Raw genomic sequence first — 18,671 nt, forward strand, 5'->3', positions numbered from 1 at the left:
GGGGAGTCCCTGTTCCCCCGAGCACCGCCAGGAGTGACCAGGAATAACGGTCACAAGCTGGCAGAGGGGAGATTCAGACTAGACATCAGGAGGCGCGACTTCACAGTCAGGGCGGCTAGGGTCTGGAACCAACTTTCAAGTGAAGTGGTGCAGGCTCCTACCTTGGGGGTCTTTAAGACAAGGCTGGATGAACACCTTGCTGGGGTCGTTTGACCCCAGTACTCTTTCCTGCCACGGCAGGGGTTGGAATCGATGATCTGCTCAGGTCCCTTCTGACCCTAGAAACTATGAAACTATGAAAACATAAGTGTTTTTAGAGTTAGAAAGGTGTTTCCCATATCTAACCCAAACGTCTTTTTTGCTAAACCAATTGCTTCAAGAACAACCATTGCTCAGTAGTTTTTCACTGTCCTCTTTATAAAAATTTTTTGACATATTTAGAGATTCATCACGTGCTCCCAAGTCCTCTTTTCTAGACTTAACTAATCCACTGCTCTCATTTTCCCCCTTCTAGTTACATTTTCTAAACCCCCATATTCTAGTTAGTGTTCTCTGGACTCTCTCCAACTTGTTTTCATCTTTCATGAAATCTGGTGCCCACAAACTCGATGCACAGTCCAGCAGAGACCCCACCAGTGCCCAGTGGTATCGTATCTGTAGGAATGAGGTGGATGTCTTTGCCCAGTGCTTTAATATCTCTGCTTGAAAAGTATTGCTCAAGAGCTAAGTGCTATTCAAATGACAACATCCGTGTTGTAAAACATTTAAACAAGGTTATTAAATACGGTGGGTCAAATTCTGAAGTCCTTTACTCAGGAAAACACTGGAGCAGGACTTTGATTGAATATTTAAAGATCTGACCTAGTCACTTTTAGTGATCTATCCTTGATTTCTAAAGCTGGAAAGAGCTGTACCAGTCAGAAAAGCAATACCTAGGTATAGCAAGGGGCCATAAAGGCAAGTCCTTTTGGCTGTAGAAATCAAACACTTACTTGTTTCATTTTCAGGCCCCACATTGAGCCACTGACGTCAATAACAAATAAGATGTTTTTGGGCAGAGGATCCAGATTTTCAGGAGCAAAGAAGTGAATAAAATAGCCATTAAAAACCTGCAAAATAAAAATTCCAGTAACTTGAGATCTTGTAAAGATTCTGTGTCGCAAGACAATTAACGAAATGAAAGATTTTATTCTTCTTCCCCGGACAAATTCTTCTTTCAGTTCGTTAATCAATGCTTTATATTCCGCAAATATTTGTACTCAAGGTAAGTGTATAATTGTGAACCAAAGTCAAAGAATGCTTTCTTCCTTCACGAGTCTTGAATTGCAACATTCCAGCCATGAGAATTTATAGCGAGACTAGCAAAGTGGCTCGACTGATATTCAAAATAGGGAATTAGTTAGCATAAGTAAATTATTTGTTTGCTGAATTTGAGATACCTTGGCTAAAAGAAAGATAAGGGTTGGTGAAAACCTGTTAAGCCACTTTAGGAACAGCATTGAAATTCCTACTACTCGGTGGAAACCAGGCAGCATTTAAATATTGGGTGCCTTTGAGAGGTAGTTTTTAGGGCAGATCTCTTCCGTGAGCTAGCAGCTTTGTAATACACCTGATTTTTAAGTGCAGAATTTGTTTTTTATTAATGGACTGAGCTTGGCTATTTGGAGTTCTGAATATTATCAGTACTGAACTGCAACTTAATATATTTTGATCATAAACCAAGAAGTTACACAGGTCCATGTCAGAGACATCTTTTTAGATTGCATTCACAATCATTGTACAATATGTGAGCACCACTGGTCAGGGCACAGACAGTAGTGACAATTTTCACCCGATCTGGCCACAGAAAGCAGTCTATAGTCATGACTAAACACAAGCGCACAGCTGCAGACCACTTAAAAAATGGCCAATTGGGCAATGATCTGACCCTGCATTCAGATTCAGATGAAGACATTTCAAAGTATAGCATCTTCTGTAACTTGTGTCTGCCAGCTTCTGAGCTGGTTTCAGAATGGGAGGGGGGAAAGGGAGTGGAGGCAGTTCAGTCTGGGTTTTTTTCAGCCCCTGCTGAAGGGTGGGTGAGTATACTGGAGCGCCTCTAAGGTGTGGGGGCTCCAATTCACCCACCCCACCCTCCAGCGCCAGCTGGGGCCCCCCTAGAATGAGCTCCCCCCTGCTCCCTTCCCCCCTTCCCATTCAGAAAACAGGGACAGGCTGCGGGAGGGGAGGGGCCACGGCTAGGAAACCGGTTGTGGCTAGCAGCAAGATCCCCCTCCTTGCTAGAACCATCAATGAACTTCTGTTTGGTCCGGGAGACCGTTGTAACTCAGAGCGCTTGCTGCAAAGCCTTCTCAGTTACAGCACGGAGCTGCACTTCTGTCTGCGCTGTCCATTTCCGCCAGAAAGAACAGAATTCAGTTCACTCCCCGTTCGGGGACAGCTCTGCATTGGCATGTAAGAGCAGGGTTTGCATGAGCTTACCCATCCATAACGATTCAACCAAAGTGGGTATCAGCACAAAGCTGATGCAGTACCACTTTGCCATATTTTGATGCATCCATACAATGTTCTACTACTCTTTTGTCTGACTGAGGACCTCTGAATGGTGCTGGAGAAAGCACTATGAGGTGAAAAATGATGGGTTTCAGACAAGATAAGAAGTCGGTCCTGTCCTTGTTACCATTTTCGTTAGGACTTTTGGTCAAATCAGAATTTAGATAACTCTGGGTGTGTCTACACGAGACGCTTTACTGCACAATAGACTAATCTACTGCTCAATAAAGTATCACTATATACCCGTCTGCAAGAGCTACTGCACAGTAGATTAGTTTATTGTGTGGTTTCCTATTACCTGTAAACACAGGTAGTAGGTTTACCATGCAGTAGCTGCTGCACGATAGTGCATGGTTACATAGCTGACCAGGAGCAAATTGCTCCCAGGCAGCAGGGCATGGAAGAACTCTCTCCTTCCCTGGGCAGCTGCCTGCTGCCAGGGCTGGCTCCGATCACAGAGCAGGAGCAGCAACAATGTCCCCTTGCCCCTGCAGCAGGCAGCTCAGGCTCCCAGCTCCAAGATTGGAGCCAGGGCCCGGGACAATCTCCCCGTCCTTTGGGAGCTGTCCCAATCAGAGCCAGCTCCAGCAACAGACAGCTCCCGGGGGGAGGGCAATGTCACAGCCCCAGGTCTGATCTTGGAGCCAGGGGCCAGGAGCTGCCTGCTGTGAGGACAGCAGACATTGTCCCTACCCAGAGCTCCATGATCAGAGTTCAGCAGCAGGCAGCTGCCTGGGGTAGGGGTGGGATTGGGGCAGCTACCCCAGATGCAGGATAGCTTCCCCCACCCAACCTGAACCCAGGCCTGACCCCAGTGCCCTCTGCCAGCCTGGGGCTGGCACCCAGGGGGGCCTGGATCTCCCCCGTGTGGCCATATAGTAGCAAAGCAGGACAAGAGTATCCATGCCCTGAACTGCTCCTGTCTGGAGCAAATTTTCTTCTAGCAGGTGCACGTGTAGACAAGAACTTAGGGAAAGCTTACTAGCCACATCTATATGAGATGCTACTGCACAGTAACTTGGGCTACTGTGCATTTGTTTAGTACTTGTTTTATACACTTGTTTATAGTACTTGTGTATAAGCAAGTATTAAACAAATGCACAGTAACCCAAGTTACTGCGCAGTATTGCCAGTGAATGCCTTTTTGTGACACTCCTGTGCAGTAGCCAAATACTACTGTGCAGTAGCACTGCATTACAGTTTTTGCCACAAGGCACTACTGCGCAGTAATGTTGGGCTACTGTTCACTCAGCATCTCATGTAGACATGGCCACTGTGCAGTATTTTACTGTGCAGTAAGCTTTCTGAGCATTAACTGCACATGTAGGCATACCCTCTTTTCTGTTTGCCTACAATCCCCCTTGCCCTTTCATTGTCCTTTAGTTCTCATCTGTTGGGCATGTTCTGCCAGTGCTTCGCTCCACCCTAGTGGAAAGCAGAAAGTACCAGAGAGAGGTCCTAGGATCTTCTCCTCTGCCATGGCGAGTCTTAGGTTTCTGTTGCTGGTCAAACAGCTGCAGATATGAACAGAATGAACTTACTTCCAGTTCCCCAGCCGCCTTTTCTCTATTCACATCATACTGCACCACAAAATTCCCATCTACTGCCGTGGAGGAGCACGTGGGGCATTTTCGCTGTTGGGCCAGTGTTGGTTTGAAGGAGATGTGGGCCTTGAAATGAGAAATGAAAAATGTGACTTCACTGCAAAAACATACTTTGGATGACCATGGGATCATTTAAAGAGAGGCTAGATACAGGTCTCCCTCGATTTATGCAGCACATGCATTCCCGGAGACTGGTGCATAAACTGAATTCACATAAAGCAAACTCACTTTATAATGTAAAAAATAGGGACACGTTCCCATGGCATTGAGGCAGGGATGGAGTGAGCCTGGGATTAGGGAAAGGGTGCGGCACAGCCCATCGGCAGCTCCCAAGGCTGCAGCAGGCAGCAAAGTGGTGGGAAACTGGAGTGGGTGAGGGGCGCAGGGTGTGGGACAGGGGGGCACGGGATGGGGGGTGCGGCTTTCACTGCTACATGCCCCCTTGGAGCGCTGCAGGCTGGAGGGCTGCACTGGGCTCATCTTGTCTAGCTGCACCCATGGTATTGGTTTTCTTTTCCTGGCTGCATTCATTAAAAAAGAAAATAAGGGCTATCATACAGTCAATAATAAATTTTCAATATTTGTGTTTGTGCATGCCAGTATTAAGATGGTAAGCTCTTAGGAACAAGTGCCACCTCTGCCCTGTGTTTGCACAACATCTAACATTGGCCCATTATTGGAACAACCAAATCATTAGCAGTAATAATACAACTATAATTACTACTAAGCCTGTACTCCTGTTCTTTTGGATAGAAGTTGATATGAACAGAAAAGAGTTAAAATGATTGACTCCAACTGTGGACTGAATTTCACCAACATATTTGCATGTACATTTGCACATTATTCAGTGTTTGCTAAATCTGGAGTCTTTTGCTGAATATGCAGATAATTCAGTTCTTAACTGTATTTTTGGCTGCACCTGACCCTCATGAAATGAGGAACCATAATAACATTGCCTCTTGGACTTCATAGAGTGTCTGAAACTTCCTCCTTTTCAGGGCCCAAGCCCTATTTAAAGGTAGAGTGGTAGCATCAATGGTCTGCATTTTGCAAGGCAGATCTCCCCTTTAACCGTCCTTTCTTTGTGGTGAGCATGAAATTGTTTTTTCATGGTCCCAGCAAATACTGAGAGAATCATATACCCCGTGCGAGACAATGTTCCCGGAGATCAACTCCTGCTTTGAGCATTACCTTTTTCTCTCCCTTTGACAAGGTAGTGAGTCCATCAAAGTGATCTCCCAGCGTGTTAGGAGTATGCACATACCGAAGTCCTTGAGGCTCGATAATCCGGACATCTACCTAAAGGCAAGAGGGAAGGACAGTGAGAGTGGAGCTGAATTATACCCCCACCCCTGGCTCATGAACCCCCTCCACTGATTGTGTTCAAGGCAGATCCTGACCCATATGAATGTTGCCTTAGGAATGGACCCAGTCTTACCACAGGCAGGGTTCAAGCCGTGATTAAAACAGACCAAGACAACACAGTTTTAGTAAATACTGCTCCTCCTTACCCTCTCCCCCACCTCTAACTAGGAAGTTGAATGGGAGGCCTTATCCTACTTTTACTGGAGGAGAAAAAATGGTCCACTTCTGTCCTTCCTTCTACGTACCCTTCCTCACATTAGCCTCTGGATCCAAGCTACCAGCAGAGACCCTGGGTCACTGCCCCTTGTCCCACTGTCAGGGAGAAGACTCATTGGGAAGCTCATGGTGTCAAGCATTTAGTGGGGAGAATGAGCTGCTTTTCCCACCTCTGAAGTGTGTGCCGAGACTGGACAGAAATTGTTTCCCCTTCTTGTCCCAAGATTGGGCTTAAGCCCTTTCTGATTTTCCTACTGGGTAAGAAATCAGGCAAGGAGTCTGGAGACTGGATTCAGGAGCAATTTAGGTCTTCAGTCAAAAGGATCTCATACACTGCAGTTCAAGGCCTGAGTCAAAACCCAGTGACCTTAGGGGAAAGATGTACACCTTGCTGGGGTCGTTTGACCCCAGTACTCTTTCCTGCCATGGCGGGGAGTCAGACTAGATGATCTGCTCAGGTCCCTTCCGACTCTAGAAACTATGAAACTATGAAAGATTTATAGTGCAAAATATTAGTTGTGCCTGCAGGACACTTCTCTCTGTAGTTGGGGGTAGCATTCAAAATAAAGGGGAACTCCTGTTTGCCTTCCTCATATAAGACATCCCTATTTGCTTGCATGATTCATATAAGCAAGGAGCTATGAGCTGTGTATAACTGTTCAGTAGTGCACATTGTAGGAACTGTGAGCAGGGATCCTGGTTTTCCCCGCTTTAAAAAAATCCCCACATTTCAGTTAAAAAACAGTAACCCCAAATCCACATTTTCTGTGATTTAAATGAAGCATCACTACTACATAGATATATATAAGGTGGTGTTTCATTTTAATCATGGAAAATGTGGATTTGGGGTTACTTTTTTTTTAAACCAAAAATTGGGGATTTTTTAAAACCAGAGAAAATCAGGATCCCTGGTCATGAGTGCTCATCTTTTCTGAGAAATTCAAACAACTGCCAGCTACTTGCCATGCTCTGAGTAGCAAACACACAACCCTTTAGCCATCTGCTGTACCTCAAGGTGCTTTGCCAGTCGCCCGGGCCTCAGAGAGATAGTGTGCTCATAAGACGACAATCTCCTCCGAATCATTTCTTGATAATGAATTTGAAACTGGACCTTTGTTCCTCCTGGCACATTCACTTCCGTTCTGAAGTTTTCCATATCAAGGGCATTGCTCCTGAAAGGTTTTCAGAACATAAAATGGTATCACTGTGCAGCAAGCCCCTACATACAAGAAACTCATGATGACCAGTGCAACTTAAAATGCTTGCTTTCTACTAAAAGCCCAGCTCAGCTGACTCCAAGGTGGCTTAAAATATATATCTACTGCAGGAGCTGGCCTATATTAACTTAGTAACGCTGTCAAATTGACAGTGGAAAAATGAGTTAAGTGTACTTTTTGCTGATGGGGGTGGAGCATATATGCCCAGTCCGGTTCTCCACCAGGCATATGGGGTATTACCTGGCTGTGATCACAGCACCTGTGAAAGGGTCTCTCCAAGGCGCTGCAGCATCCTGGCTGAGAGCTACTGCTCCAGAGGAACATGAATATAAGAACATAAGGGGCACATCTACCGAGACATTTACCGTGGAGTTGCTTAACTAGCTCCGCCATAAACATCTCAGCACCTACATGTGCAGCTCTCTTAGGCCACAGGAAACGAATAAACTCTGCAGCAGGCTAGTACTTATATTTACAAGTACTAGCCTGCTGCAGAGATTTTTTACTCTGCAGCAACACACATGTAGATGTCGAGGTGGCTGGGTGAGGCACAAGGGTGCTACAGTGTGGGGCCTGCCCGCCAGCTAGCTCTGCACTGAAGGACCCTTGTGTCCCAGCCAGTTCCTCCACAGCACATTGAGCTGGGCAAGAGCAGACCTGGGCTAGCAGGCTAAGCCCTGGGGTCCGCTGCCAGTCAGAGATGCCATGACCTGGCTCAACATGCTGCGGTCCCAGGCACATGTGTAGATGCAACACTTGGCAACAATAAACTCTGGCCCAAACTGTGCCGGAGTTTATTGCGTCACATATAGACGTTCCCAAGGAGGGCCAAACTGTTTTAGATTAACAGTCCATTTAGCTAAGTAGCCTTTCCCCAGGAAAGGCAAGTGCTTTAGAAGGACTATATATGAACAGGGTATGTCTAGAGTGATTTGAGTGATCTGGCCATGGCTTTGTTGGTATCATTGGTTTTGTGTTGCAAAACCAGGGACACAAACAGCAAAGCTGATTAGAGTCAGAATTCTTTTTTTCCACCAGACTATACAACTTTCTGAAATTGTCTTTTTTATTTCAATACAGAAAGAATATACATGTATGGGTGTGCGTATTATATATATATGTGTGGGAGTGTATATATACACATACACATATATGTGTATGTATACACACTTAATTTCCCATAGAGTGTAATTTAAAAAAAAAAAAATTCAGGCCAATCAAAAAAACCCACTTTTCTGATTTTGACTGTAATGTGTCATGTAATATAAAAATAAATGCAGAAACAACTCGTTTCAAAACCAACAAACCAAAAAACATTCCAGATGTTCCTCTTCCCGGAGGGGTGTTTCAGCTTTCTCAAAATGCTTTGCTTCAGTTGTTTTTCTTAAACAAAACATCATCTCAACTGACATGCTCCCAATGAGTTTTCAAGCATCTCTTTTTTTGCTGTGTTTCGAGTCAAGACTCACAGAGGTAGATCTGAAGTTTGCAATGAGCCCAGCCTACACCCTGTATCATCCAATAATCAAAACCTGGAACTGAATTCCTCCCATCCAAAACTCCATGCCATTTCAAACCCACCCCAGGATTGAGATTTGGGTAGCGCAGTGTCAGCCCCTATCTTGCATTTGCAGGCGGCCACTTTCTCTGCCTTGAAAAGGAAAAACAAGTTGATGGTCCTGTTGTCCAGAAACCTGAACCAAACCTCCTGCAACCTAGTTGTGATGCTGCCACTGAACTTGAGCAATCTCTCAAGCCAGCACAAGTGCTGTGCACCACTTATGTCCCAGGTAAACTCTTCAAATAGGACCTAAATGGTGCAGGGACATCATGCTGGCCAACTGCACAGTGATGAATTTCCCCCCATATTTGTAACGTACAAGCTGCTCATAATAAACTTCTATACAACTATGTAATGCATAGCCTGCACTCCAGCGAAGCACTTCAGCACAGTGTTCAGCAGGCTGTTCATGGGCTTAAAATTAAGCATGTGTCTAAGTGATTTCCCAGAGTAGGGCCATTACACGTGTATTATGTTAGTGTCATACACTGCTGTCAGGAAAGGGAATAATCTCTCAATCAGGGAAGAATAAAGTGAGATTTTAACCAAATGAAAGGCTAATAAAGAGGAGAAAGCTTTTCACCTCACTATTCCAGCAGCTTTGCCTTTGGCTCTGGCTTGAGCATACAGTTTCCTGGCTTCAGATTTTTCTTTAATGGAGCTGGTAAATGTTATTCCATTGACATCCCTGAGGAAAAGAAGCACAGGTAGATCCTAATGGAGACCATTGTGAAAGGGAAGAGGGGCTTCCTTTAGTTTAATGAAAAATGAAGTCAAATGAAACCTACTTATGATCCGGTGGAATTTTTTGCATTAAATAAGAGAGACGAAAGGTTAACCTATAAATAGCATTTAACATAAGATAAAGATTTAGGGATGTTTTCCCTCCCACCATGTTTTTATTCATTCGTTGACACCCCCCCGGTACAACAGCCACAACTGCTGCTACTTACATAGTAAAGTTGTCAATAAAGGCTCCTTTGGGGATCTGCACCTCAAACACCAGGTGCTGGGGATGCTTAGCATTATTCACCACTTTGCTCTGGATCATTGTGCTGGCCAGACGCGATGTGATCGTGGACTGGACTTTGTAGCTGTAAATACCTATCTTGTCACTGTCGTCCGTCTGCCATGGAACAAAGCATTTTCCAAAGTTGGGACGTCTGTTCATAGAATAACTTAGGCACCAAATCCATCCCCTGCTGACCGTAGTGCTTGTATTCAGCCACATTTCCTCACAAAAAGGCACCCAGATAGGACAGAAAAGTCTTGTGCATCTCAGGTATCTGAGACAAGTTTGTCTGACAAAGGAGTAATGCAAGACACTAGACCAGGAGTGGGCAAAATGTGGCCCGGGGCCTGGATGTGGCTTGCCAGGCTATTCTATCCAGCCCGTGGGGCCCCTAAAAAATTTAGTAAATTAATATTTATCTGCCCCTGGCTGCCTGTCATGTGGCCCTCGATGGCTTGCCAAAACTCAGTAAGTGGCCCTCTGCCCAAAATAGTTGCCCACCCCTGCATCCAGACTGATGCAGGTGAAGAAGTTTCAAGACAGTGGTTAGAGCCAAGTAACCTACAGCTTGTTGCTTCCTAAAAGAGTTTCTTGGCCTAGGAGGAAGACCACCATGTTTTTTGGTGGTTAGTAAAGTTCCCACCTCCTTTCCTATATGGTTTTGTCTTTGCCAACACATGCATGGGCACTATTTTCATTTCTGAGCAATAGTGAACTGTATCTTAATCCTGTTACTCAACACACACAAATAAGCCTGGTCGAAAGGTAACAAAGAATATCTTGGCAGCCTTCTGCATGAGTATTATTGATTGCTCGAGAATCACTCCTTTAATGTAAGCCGCTACCGTTCAAGCATAGGCAGCAAGCCTTTTATTTATTTCATTAACACATCCTGTAAGAGAGGATGAGGATTGACAAGCCTTTTGCTTTTGAAGATGAACCTGAAACAAGAGCGGGTGGAGGCGTGGCACAGACTGGATTGAACCTGGCCGTGGTTGAGATGTAGGACTGGAAATAGGAGAACAGCCTGGTTGGATCTGATGGTTATAAAACATTTGCCTTGGAAGGAGAAGAGGGGCACATTGCTATTATTATTATTGCTTATTCCTTCATCAGTACAATCTAGACAACCAAGGTAGGTGGTATGAATCACTGTGGAAGAGCATTGTGTAAGCACTCAACTGTTCAAAGACAGCAGGTGAATACCCGATCAGTGATACAACCACAGAGCAGAACAAACAGCAGGATTGATTTCCAGGGAATGATTAACTGGAAAATCATGCTGTCCTTTTATTTTTTCCACAGAAGTGAAAACTCACCGACTCTCCAGAGTGCTCGTCCGACGCGCTTCTCTGACAAAGAAAAAAAAGAAATGACGGGTGAGACTTCAGCACGCCTGAAAATTCAGACCGTAATAAAGATCAATTAACCACTGAAAAATGAGTCCGTTGCCCATTGGATAGATACACTTTCACAAAATGCTCAGAATCAAGTCACGTCGCTTCATTTGAATTTTCAGGGTCCCATTTGACTTCTTTCTTATATTTAAATGTGGTATTTTCAAAAGCTCCCTTGTGATTTAGGAGCATGAGACCAGTCAGACATGGTTGAAAGTCTGCCTCTGGGATTTAGGTGTTTTCAAAACCAAAACTTGGGCTGAAGACAATGTTTCCATTGGAATGATTTCTGACGGAAAATTGAGCATTTGGCAAAACGTTACATTTCTTTTGCCCATTTGCTTGTTTCGTGAGAGGCATCTGCTTCCCCAGGAAAACTCTGAATTATTTCACCACACTTTCTAGCTAAAAAGTGACATATTCTCCCCCAAAAAAGCTTTTTTGGGGAGAAAAACACAAATCTTGGGGTTTTCTGGCAAATATATTTATTTTCACGTTTCTAAGAAAATTTGAAACTTGGTGGAACGTTTCAACCAAAATGATATATATTTTTTATTTTGCATGATTTTTATCAACATTTTCCACTTACAAACTTGAAATAACGGTCACTAACAAGCTAATTTTTTTACTGCCACACGAAAATAGCAGGAATTGGCATTTCAGTGAAGAAGCAGTGACCTCTGGTGGCTAATCTAATCATAGCGCTTAACTTTCCCAAATATAAACCACAAATATATGACAGAGACTCAAGATGAGGGAGAAGGCAGAAAATATAGAAGAATCTCAAAATGGTTTGGGTTTTTTGTGACGTTTGTGACAGGTTCAAGTTATTCAATTTATGCTGAGTTAACTGGTGCTTGAGTAGCCAGAGGAATCTATGCAACAGATATAAATCTAGGTAGCATAGATGATGTCCCGCTTATTCAGATATTTTAAAGGATTACAGGTAGAGAAACTTACTTTCTGACTGTGAATAAATATGACCTAAGTTTTTATTGGGGAATGCTGCAGGTAGCTAGAGATGGCCTCCAGCTGAAACTTCCTGATCCGGATTTCAGATGTCTCTAAGCTTGGTGGTGGGTAGATCTGAAGTTTTGGATTTATGCCATTGATAAAGTAGAGACCACGTTCAAAATGTGGCTCTTCATTTGTATTTTGAACCTCTTCGGACGCTGGATTCAAGTGTTGCTCTTCACTAGAGCCATGTTTTGTTTTTCATCTCTTCCACGGTGGTGCTGTGACATCATGAACCAAACTCAACAAACTTTGGTCATGTGGCTCAAATCCCAATCCCTTCCAGTTATGGTTGTATGAGGCAACAGCTGGCCAACAAAGTTGTACAAAGGCAACAACCACTACCAAGTTCCCATTGGCTGTAGTAAGGGTACGGAGGGCAAGGTGGATTTAAGTTGGGGGCTGGACTCGATAATCCTCCGGGGTCCCTTCCAGCCTGAATGTCTATGAACGTCTATGAAAAGCTCCTAGGTCAAACAAAAAACTCATAGCCAAGATTTCTTAAAGTGATTACTGAGACTGAGACCCTGAATTTCTGGCTGTTTACCTTAACAGACCTTAAGAGGGAACCTCATTCATAGATAGCTCTGAGTACCAGCTCTCTGAAACACAGACCTCTTTTAATTGTCTTTAAGCTGGATACCCAAGAAATGGAGACGTGAAAATCAGTAGTCACTCTGGAAAACTTTGGCTTTATGGTACCTCACAAGACATCAAAGATCAGTAGCCAGTAACCCGGATTTGCCACTCCTGCAATAAAGAATCTGACTATAAACGAATGTCACTTTGCAAGCATGCTTTCTTGTTTATCACTCACTTGGACAGCTGGGTAAGTGGAGATACCAGTGAACTGTGACCAATTTGGAGTGTGACAAACATTGTTAGAAAGCTTTTTGTGGCATTTGCCTGGGTTTCAATGGAGATCACAGTTCCTGACACGTTACAAAGGATGCCAATCCTGCATTTTCAAAACCTTTGTTTTCCGCTGCCTTAATTTGCGAGATGCAGAGAAGTGAGGAGCTGTGAATGGAGATGCAACTGCATGGCCTACTGGTGTCATTCTCGCACACTGGTTATCTACTGCCCGCCTCAGCTCATCTGTTAACCCACGGGTTAAAGAGAACAGTCATTCTGATTGCAGATGAATACCATATGCTGGTACAAGACCCTTGCATGACTATATTCATGCTATCAGTTATATTACTATAACTGTATTGGGAAAAACTTACCCCAATCTACAGTTATGCTGACACAGGGTCTAGACCAGCCCTAAGTCATATAGGCTCTAAATTTGCAAATATGCATTGACCTGATTTTCCTTTGCACTAAAGTCCCTTTTTGTCACTCTGACAGTGGAAAAGGAACTTAAAAGTGTGGGCAAATTATATTTATACCCAATATAAAGCTTTCTTTTGCAGTCTGATCATCATAAAAGAGCCTCCGGGAAAATGATAATCAAGCCCATGTAAGTTAACTTTCCACACCACAGGTTATTCAATTTTACTCAGAGACATTTTTGCATGCATGCATGATGTTAACCATGGCTGTAAGTGCTTACAAGATCAAAGCCACATTTTTGATTTCCAAAGAGAAAAGGTTAATTAAACATATTTTGAAATTAAAGAACTTTTTTTTTTAAATTACCATTTTGTCAATCACAAGAAACATTTCACTTAAATATCCCAGAGAAAACACTTTAAAATTGGTCTGTTTTAATACATGACAGATTAAAACGATCTGCACAATACGTACAACATTTTAACAAACTTTGACCAGCTCTACCGAGCTAATTGCTCTACCAACTCTACCAGCACCAGCTTATTTCATAGGTAAAACCAAGCTTTACCTAAGGTACAGATGAACCAGGGGCCTTACAGTAGGACTGGTAGGCTCCTTATTCCATCACTAGTGACTTCCCCATTGACAGTTTGACCTCAAGTCTGTGACCAGATCACACAGGCAGAGTCTGCTGAAGTCAACGGCACTTTCCTCATGCATGAGGCTAACCACGTGCGTGTCATTACTGTTACTTGTAGTGTACTGTCACCTTCCCTCCTTAGGCTTCATAAGATGTTATGGTTATTGTACCTGGTACCTGCCACTTCCTGCCATCAGCTTTGAAACGAATCCATCAACCTCCAGGTTAAGTAAATTCTCCAGATCCTGCAGGAGACAAAAGGAGACTCAGGGAAATGGTTTTAATATTCACATTAGGGGAGATCTCAAGGTCAGAGATTTCTATTTCAGAAGTAGTAATGCATTAAAGATAACAGAATGGATGCGATGCAGAAGAGCATAATTGAGCCACTTCTTTAGCTTTCATGTTGGACTGAGAAGGGACTTCTTGGGTCATCACGTCCCATCCTCTGCTATCACATGTCATATCACCCCATTCACAAACACATTGAACCAAATCCTAAAATTATTTGGGTGTTTGCCCCACTCCTCCCTTTAGAAGGCTCTTCCAGAATCAAATGCTTTTTAAGTTTTGTCATGACAGATTTACTGTATTTTCTCATATACAATATGCTTTGGAATATAGAAAGCACCTTGTTCTTGAAAGGAAGAATGAATTTTAAAAAGATCTTTCCTATTAGTAAGCAATTGAGTTTCAGCACCTAGGGTACTGGGACCTCTCATTGTTCTGGTCCCTGCAGATCACTAAAGATTTTACTTTTGGTTTCAGCTGGTAAGTGGCAGAACCTGCTATTGCTGTATTTCTCACATGTTATGTGCATTTCAATTTCCAACAGCTGGTTTTTAGGAAAAAGGTATGTGCTGTATGTGAGAAAATATACGTATTTGTACCTGGATCAAGATAGTCCTTTAGTTTAAATAGCTTGCCTCCTTTCTTGACCTTACTTCCCTGATTTATTCAAAGGGAACAATTAGATCTCCTTTCAGTCATCATTTTGATGTAATCTCATGGGGCGTGCCTACACATGCTTTTACGTTTACCTAAACTTAATGCATAGTTGCCTAATATGCATCAAGGCAATTTAGGTGCACGACTACATGCACATTTATGTGATGTGCAGACCAATTTGGGACTAAGGTTAGTCCCAAGTCAATTGACATACACAGCGTTAATGCACCTTAGCACATCTACATGTGGATTAAGGCGCTTTAAGCTATTTGGACCTAAATCAGATACCTACTTTTTTGCAGGTATTGAATTTAGGCGTTAATAGCCTAAAATCACCATTTTAAAGAAGAATTAAGGGCACGCATGTGTAGACACACCCCCTTAATGTGCCTGCAAATGGCTAATGTGCCTTAAATCGGCATGTGTAGATGCACCCACTTTTTACTGTATTACTCTAGTTTTATCCTACGGTGAACTTACTCCTAGATACAAGTGGGGAACTGGGAACTTGATTCACTGCCCTCTGAAGAAATTGGCTCTCAAAGAGCCACATCCTTCCACACGACTGAAACTCTTTCTCCTACCAACTCTATCCAGCGCCTTATTTAGTTTAATACCTTATTTAGTTCAAGATTTTACTTAAATTGATCACTCTTTGGTGTGCAGGCCAAGGTTCAGACCACTTATTTTGTCCCAGACACTGCAAAATTGAGAGAATCTCTTTGAGTCATTAAAGGCCTCGTACCAAGAAACAAAGAGAAAGTTTCTCCTTCTAACTCGTTATTAGGATTATTATTTGAGAAGGAAGTTAGGGCTCATTGAAATTCATACCACCCCGTCTGCTAATTGCCAATGTTTGAAATATGCACAATAAATAGAGTTTGGATCAGAACTGTCACAAGCAGATGGTATTCTGAGATGAAGGCAAAACAAGGTTATATCTTTATGGGATAATGGAGTTCTTTATAGAGATATCCAAGCTAGCTAGCTTGGGTACCTGAAGCAATAAAGCCATGTTACACCTGGACTAACACACTGTGCTTCCCTGGGTACCAATCTCACTTAAGTACCTCTGCACAGTGCTGCATTATGCTGAGTAGACGTGCCAATGATCCCTCTCCTCAAGGAACTGCGCTCTGTGGTGCCCCATCTCTACTAGGAGATCTGTACTGAGCCCACGCACACCCTCACTGGAGCTGGATTGGGGCTGAGTAATCCAGAGTCATGCCAATATCTGCCCCTAGTTTAATAAAACCATAGCAAAGAGCAGCACTAAGAAAGCAGACAAGGTAGTATGTGAAACACAACAAGGCTTAATTGTAGCAGAGGGTAAAAGAAACTTAAAGGAGAATGCAGAGTAGGCAAAACCATTAAGAGAAGTCATCGATAGACCCGGCGGTGGGCTCGCTGAAGGCAACAGGGGCCTGAGTGTCAGAAGAAGGGGCCCTCTGTTTAAATACTTACATCTGGGATCCCCTCGATGACGAGATCAAAGCTGTGCATTTCAGAAATCAAGAATAAAAGCAGGAAGCAAAACAAAGGCTTCATTTTCTCTCTCCTTGCCTCCTGAGAGCAGCTGGCATAGGCACTGGATAGAGGAGCTCTCCTACACTGAGCCAAGTTCTAGGAAATGATGGGAGGTTATGTAGTATTTTGAACAAAATTTTGAAACGCTGACTTTGTTTAGGCCCTGGGTAAATATTTGCCCTGTGATGCAAGGCACAGCATTGGGGGCAGGGGTGATGGTTGGGCAAATACCGTGTCTTCACTCTGTCATGCCCCTGATAGCAGCTTGGCATTGGATAGGCTGAGTTCTTGCCTTTGTAGATTCCCCTGGTGTTTAACTAATTCTCTGTCAGGCGCCGGCCAGACCTTGAAGAATTAAAAATATGAGAGATCAAAGAGAAAACGTACTCCAGATAAATCTGTCGGATGGCAAATAAGGCAATAACCAGTTCTGAAAGAGACGAATGCAACAATACCCGAAGGATCTCCAAACCACTCTCCACTAGTGGGTAGGCAGTATGAGATGTGGGTTTGCATTACATGAATACCCCTTTACTTCACTCTGGCAGTGTAGAAGACCATGAGAGACAGTGGGTGAAAGTCAGGTTTTCAAAGGGCACCTAAAGATGTAGATAGGGGCCTGGTCAAGTTTTCAAAAGCACCTAACTCCCTTTGGAACTGATGGGATTTAGATGCCTAAGCACTACTGAAAACCTCTTATGTTCCTTTCTGTATATTTAGGCTCCTAAAATCTGGCCCTTAGGATATGATGTCTGATGTCTGATGTAGGCACATGAAGAAATAACTGTGAAGGAAAAGAGGTGTGGCTTTGCTGCAGGTGAGCTGCAAGATGTAACAAGCAGCTTTTGTACCCTGGGCAGCGCTGTGCTGCCAGTCTTGTGCCCCCTCTCAGTTGGTGTCTGGGTGCGGGGCCCTGCTTGCCCATCCCTGGGGATGCTACCGGTGAGCTGCGCTGCAGTTAATTGCTCATGTGCACTCTTACCCTGCGGTGTATGAAAGCTTATCCAGAGCAACCTACCCACCAATGAAAAAGGGCTGAGGTAACACGGCTGAGCTTGTGTTTATTGTGGAATAACATCATGCATATAGGTGGTGACATCAGAGCAGTGATGCATAGTAAACCCCTTCCCCTTTTCACTTGTCTGTGCACCCATGCCATTCCCCCAAGGCATCAGGCAGTATGGGGACAGGTTCAGAGGCATCTGGAGTGAGTTATAGCTGCAGTAGGGTATAACCTCACTCTTTAAAAGGGAAATGCACCCTAGTGCAGAGCACGTCTAGCTGAGGAACAAGTGCAAAGTGTGTACTGGGCCCAAGAGACATTGTGGATCACATCTGCTGTCGAGGCCTGTGCTGACATTACTGGGTATGAGTGCAGCATGCCCATGGCCCTGAAAAGCTTGTATGGAACAGCGCACAGATGTACTTTGCATGTAACATGCAGGAAAGGTGCTGAGCTAAGAATACATATGTATGTGCTAATATAATGCAAATACTGCAAATGTGTGTAGCTTTTACTTTCTCCCTTTCCCATCATTTCAGGATAATTCTCTGCTGAAGCAGCAGGCAGAAGTTTTATCCTCCCAAGACTAAAAAAGAAAGACATCTCAGAATTAAATTTGAGCCACGCTAAGGAAAATCTTGGGGCATTTTTACATGTGCTGTGGGACACGATGCCGGGCACTTGAAGTAGCGAGCCATGTGAATTAAAAGCAACTGCGTGTCATGTGTATCAGCATCCCTGTGCTGAAAAAATGGCAGTGGGCGCTTTGAACTGAAGCTCATTGAATGTGTTTTATTTCAAAGTGCACCTGTCAACATTTTTTCAGCGTGGGGACACACGGGGACACTGATAGACATGATGCAGAAGGCTACCGGAGTGCATCAGTTTTTGTGCTCCAGCAGACTTCATTAATCAAGTCTGCTCTGATGCACTGGATTTCCAGCGCATCCAACCAGGCTCCCCACATGTCTGTAGGAGCTGAGGATAAAATATACCAGTAAGTGTCTAGTACAGCAAAGGAGAAATAACAATTTTGGGGACTTGGCCTGGGGTTTGCCAATGGTCCCGCTGGGACCAAAGCCAGAGGTTCCTGACTAGAGGGTCTTGTCCCTGCGCTCAGCTTCAGACCAATCACTGTGTTTGGGGTCAGGAAGGAGTTTTACCCCATGATCAGACTGGTGTGGACTGTGGGGGGTTTGCCTCCCTCTGTGGCAGGGGGCATGGCCCTCTACTTGGGATCTCTTGAGGATCAATTGGCAACATTTCACAGAAGCAGGACATGGGTTGCTGTGGTTCTCCCCAGCTTTACCTGTGGCAGGTTAAGGTGTTAGGTCTG

At 44.0% G+C, this 18,671-nt stretch overlaps 1 protein-coding gene across 1 annotated transcript in view; it reads right to left on the minus strand.

Annotated features, from left to right (window-relative positions):
* ITIH2 (inter-alpha-trypsin inhibitor heavy chain 2) overlaps nucleotides 1–16,446 on the minus strand; it is a 46,915-nt gene extending 30,469 nt beyond the window's left edge. Inside the window, exons 1-9 of the mRNA XM_019543740.1 lie at nucleotides 16,270–16,446; nucleotides 14,028–14,102; nucleotides 10,848–10,880; nucleotides 9,470–9,642; nucleotides 9,100–9,204; nucleotides 6,748–6,910; nucleotides 5,349–5,456; nucleotides 4,095–4,223; nucleotides 993–1,109 (exon numbers count right to left, since the gene is read on the minus strand). Coding sequence (XP_019399285.1) covers nucleotides 993–1,109; nucleotides 4,095–4,223; nucleotides 5,349–5,456; nucleotides 6,748–6,910; nucleotides 9,100–9,204; nucleotides 9,470–9,642; nucleotides 10,848–10,880; nucleotides 14,028–14,102; nucleotides 16,270–16,353 — 987 coding nt within the window. The 5' untranslated portion in view covers nucleotides 16,354–16,446. The remainder of the gene's footprint in view (nucleotides 1–992; nucleotides 1,110–4,094; nucleotides 4,224–5,348; nucleotides 5,457–6,747; nucleotides 6,911–9,099; nucleotides 9,205–9,469; nucleotides 9,643–10,847; nucleotides 10,881–14,027; nucleotides 14,103–16,269) is intronic.
* Nucleotides 16,447–18,671: the final 2,225 nt, after the last annotated feature.

Source organism: Crocodylus porosus, unplaced genomic scaffold (assembly GCF_001723895.1).
Source record: "Crocodylus porosus isolate Cpor-Errol unplaced genomic scaffold, CroPor_comp1, whole genome shotgun sequence".
NCBI classification, from domain to species: domain Eukaryota; kingdom Metazoa; phylum Chordata; order Crocodylia; family Crocodylidae; genus Crocodylus; species Crocodylus porosus.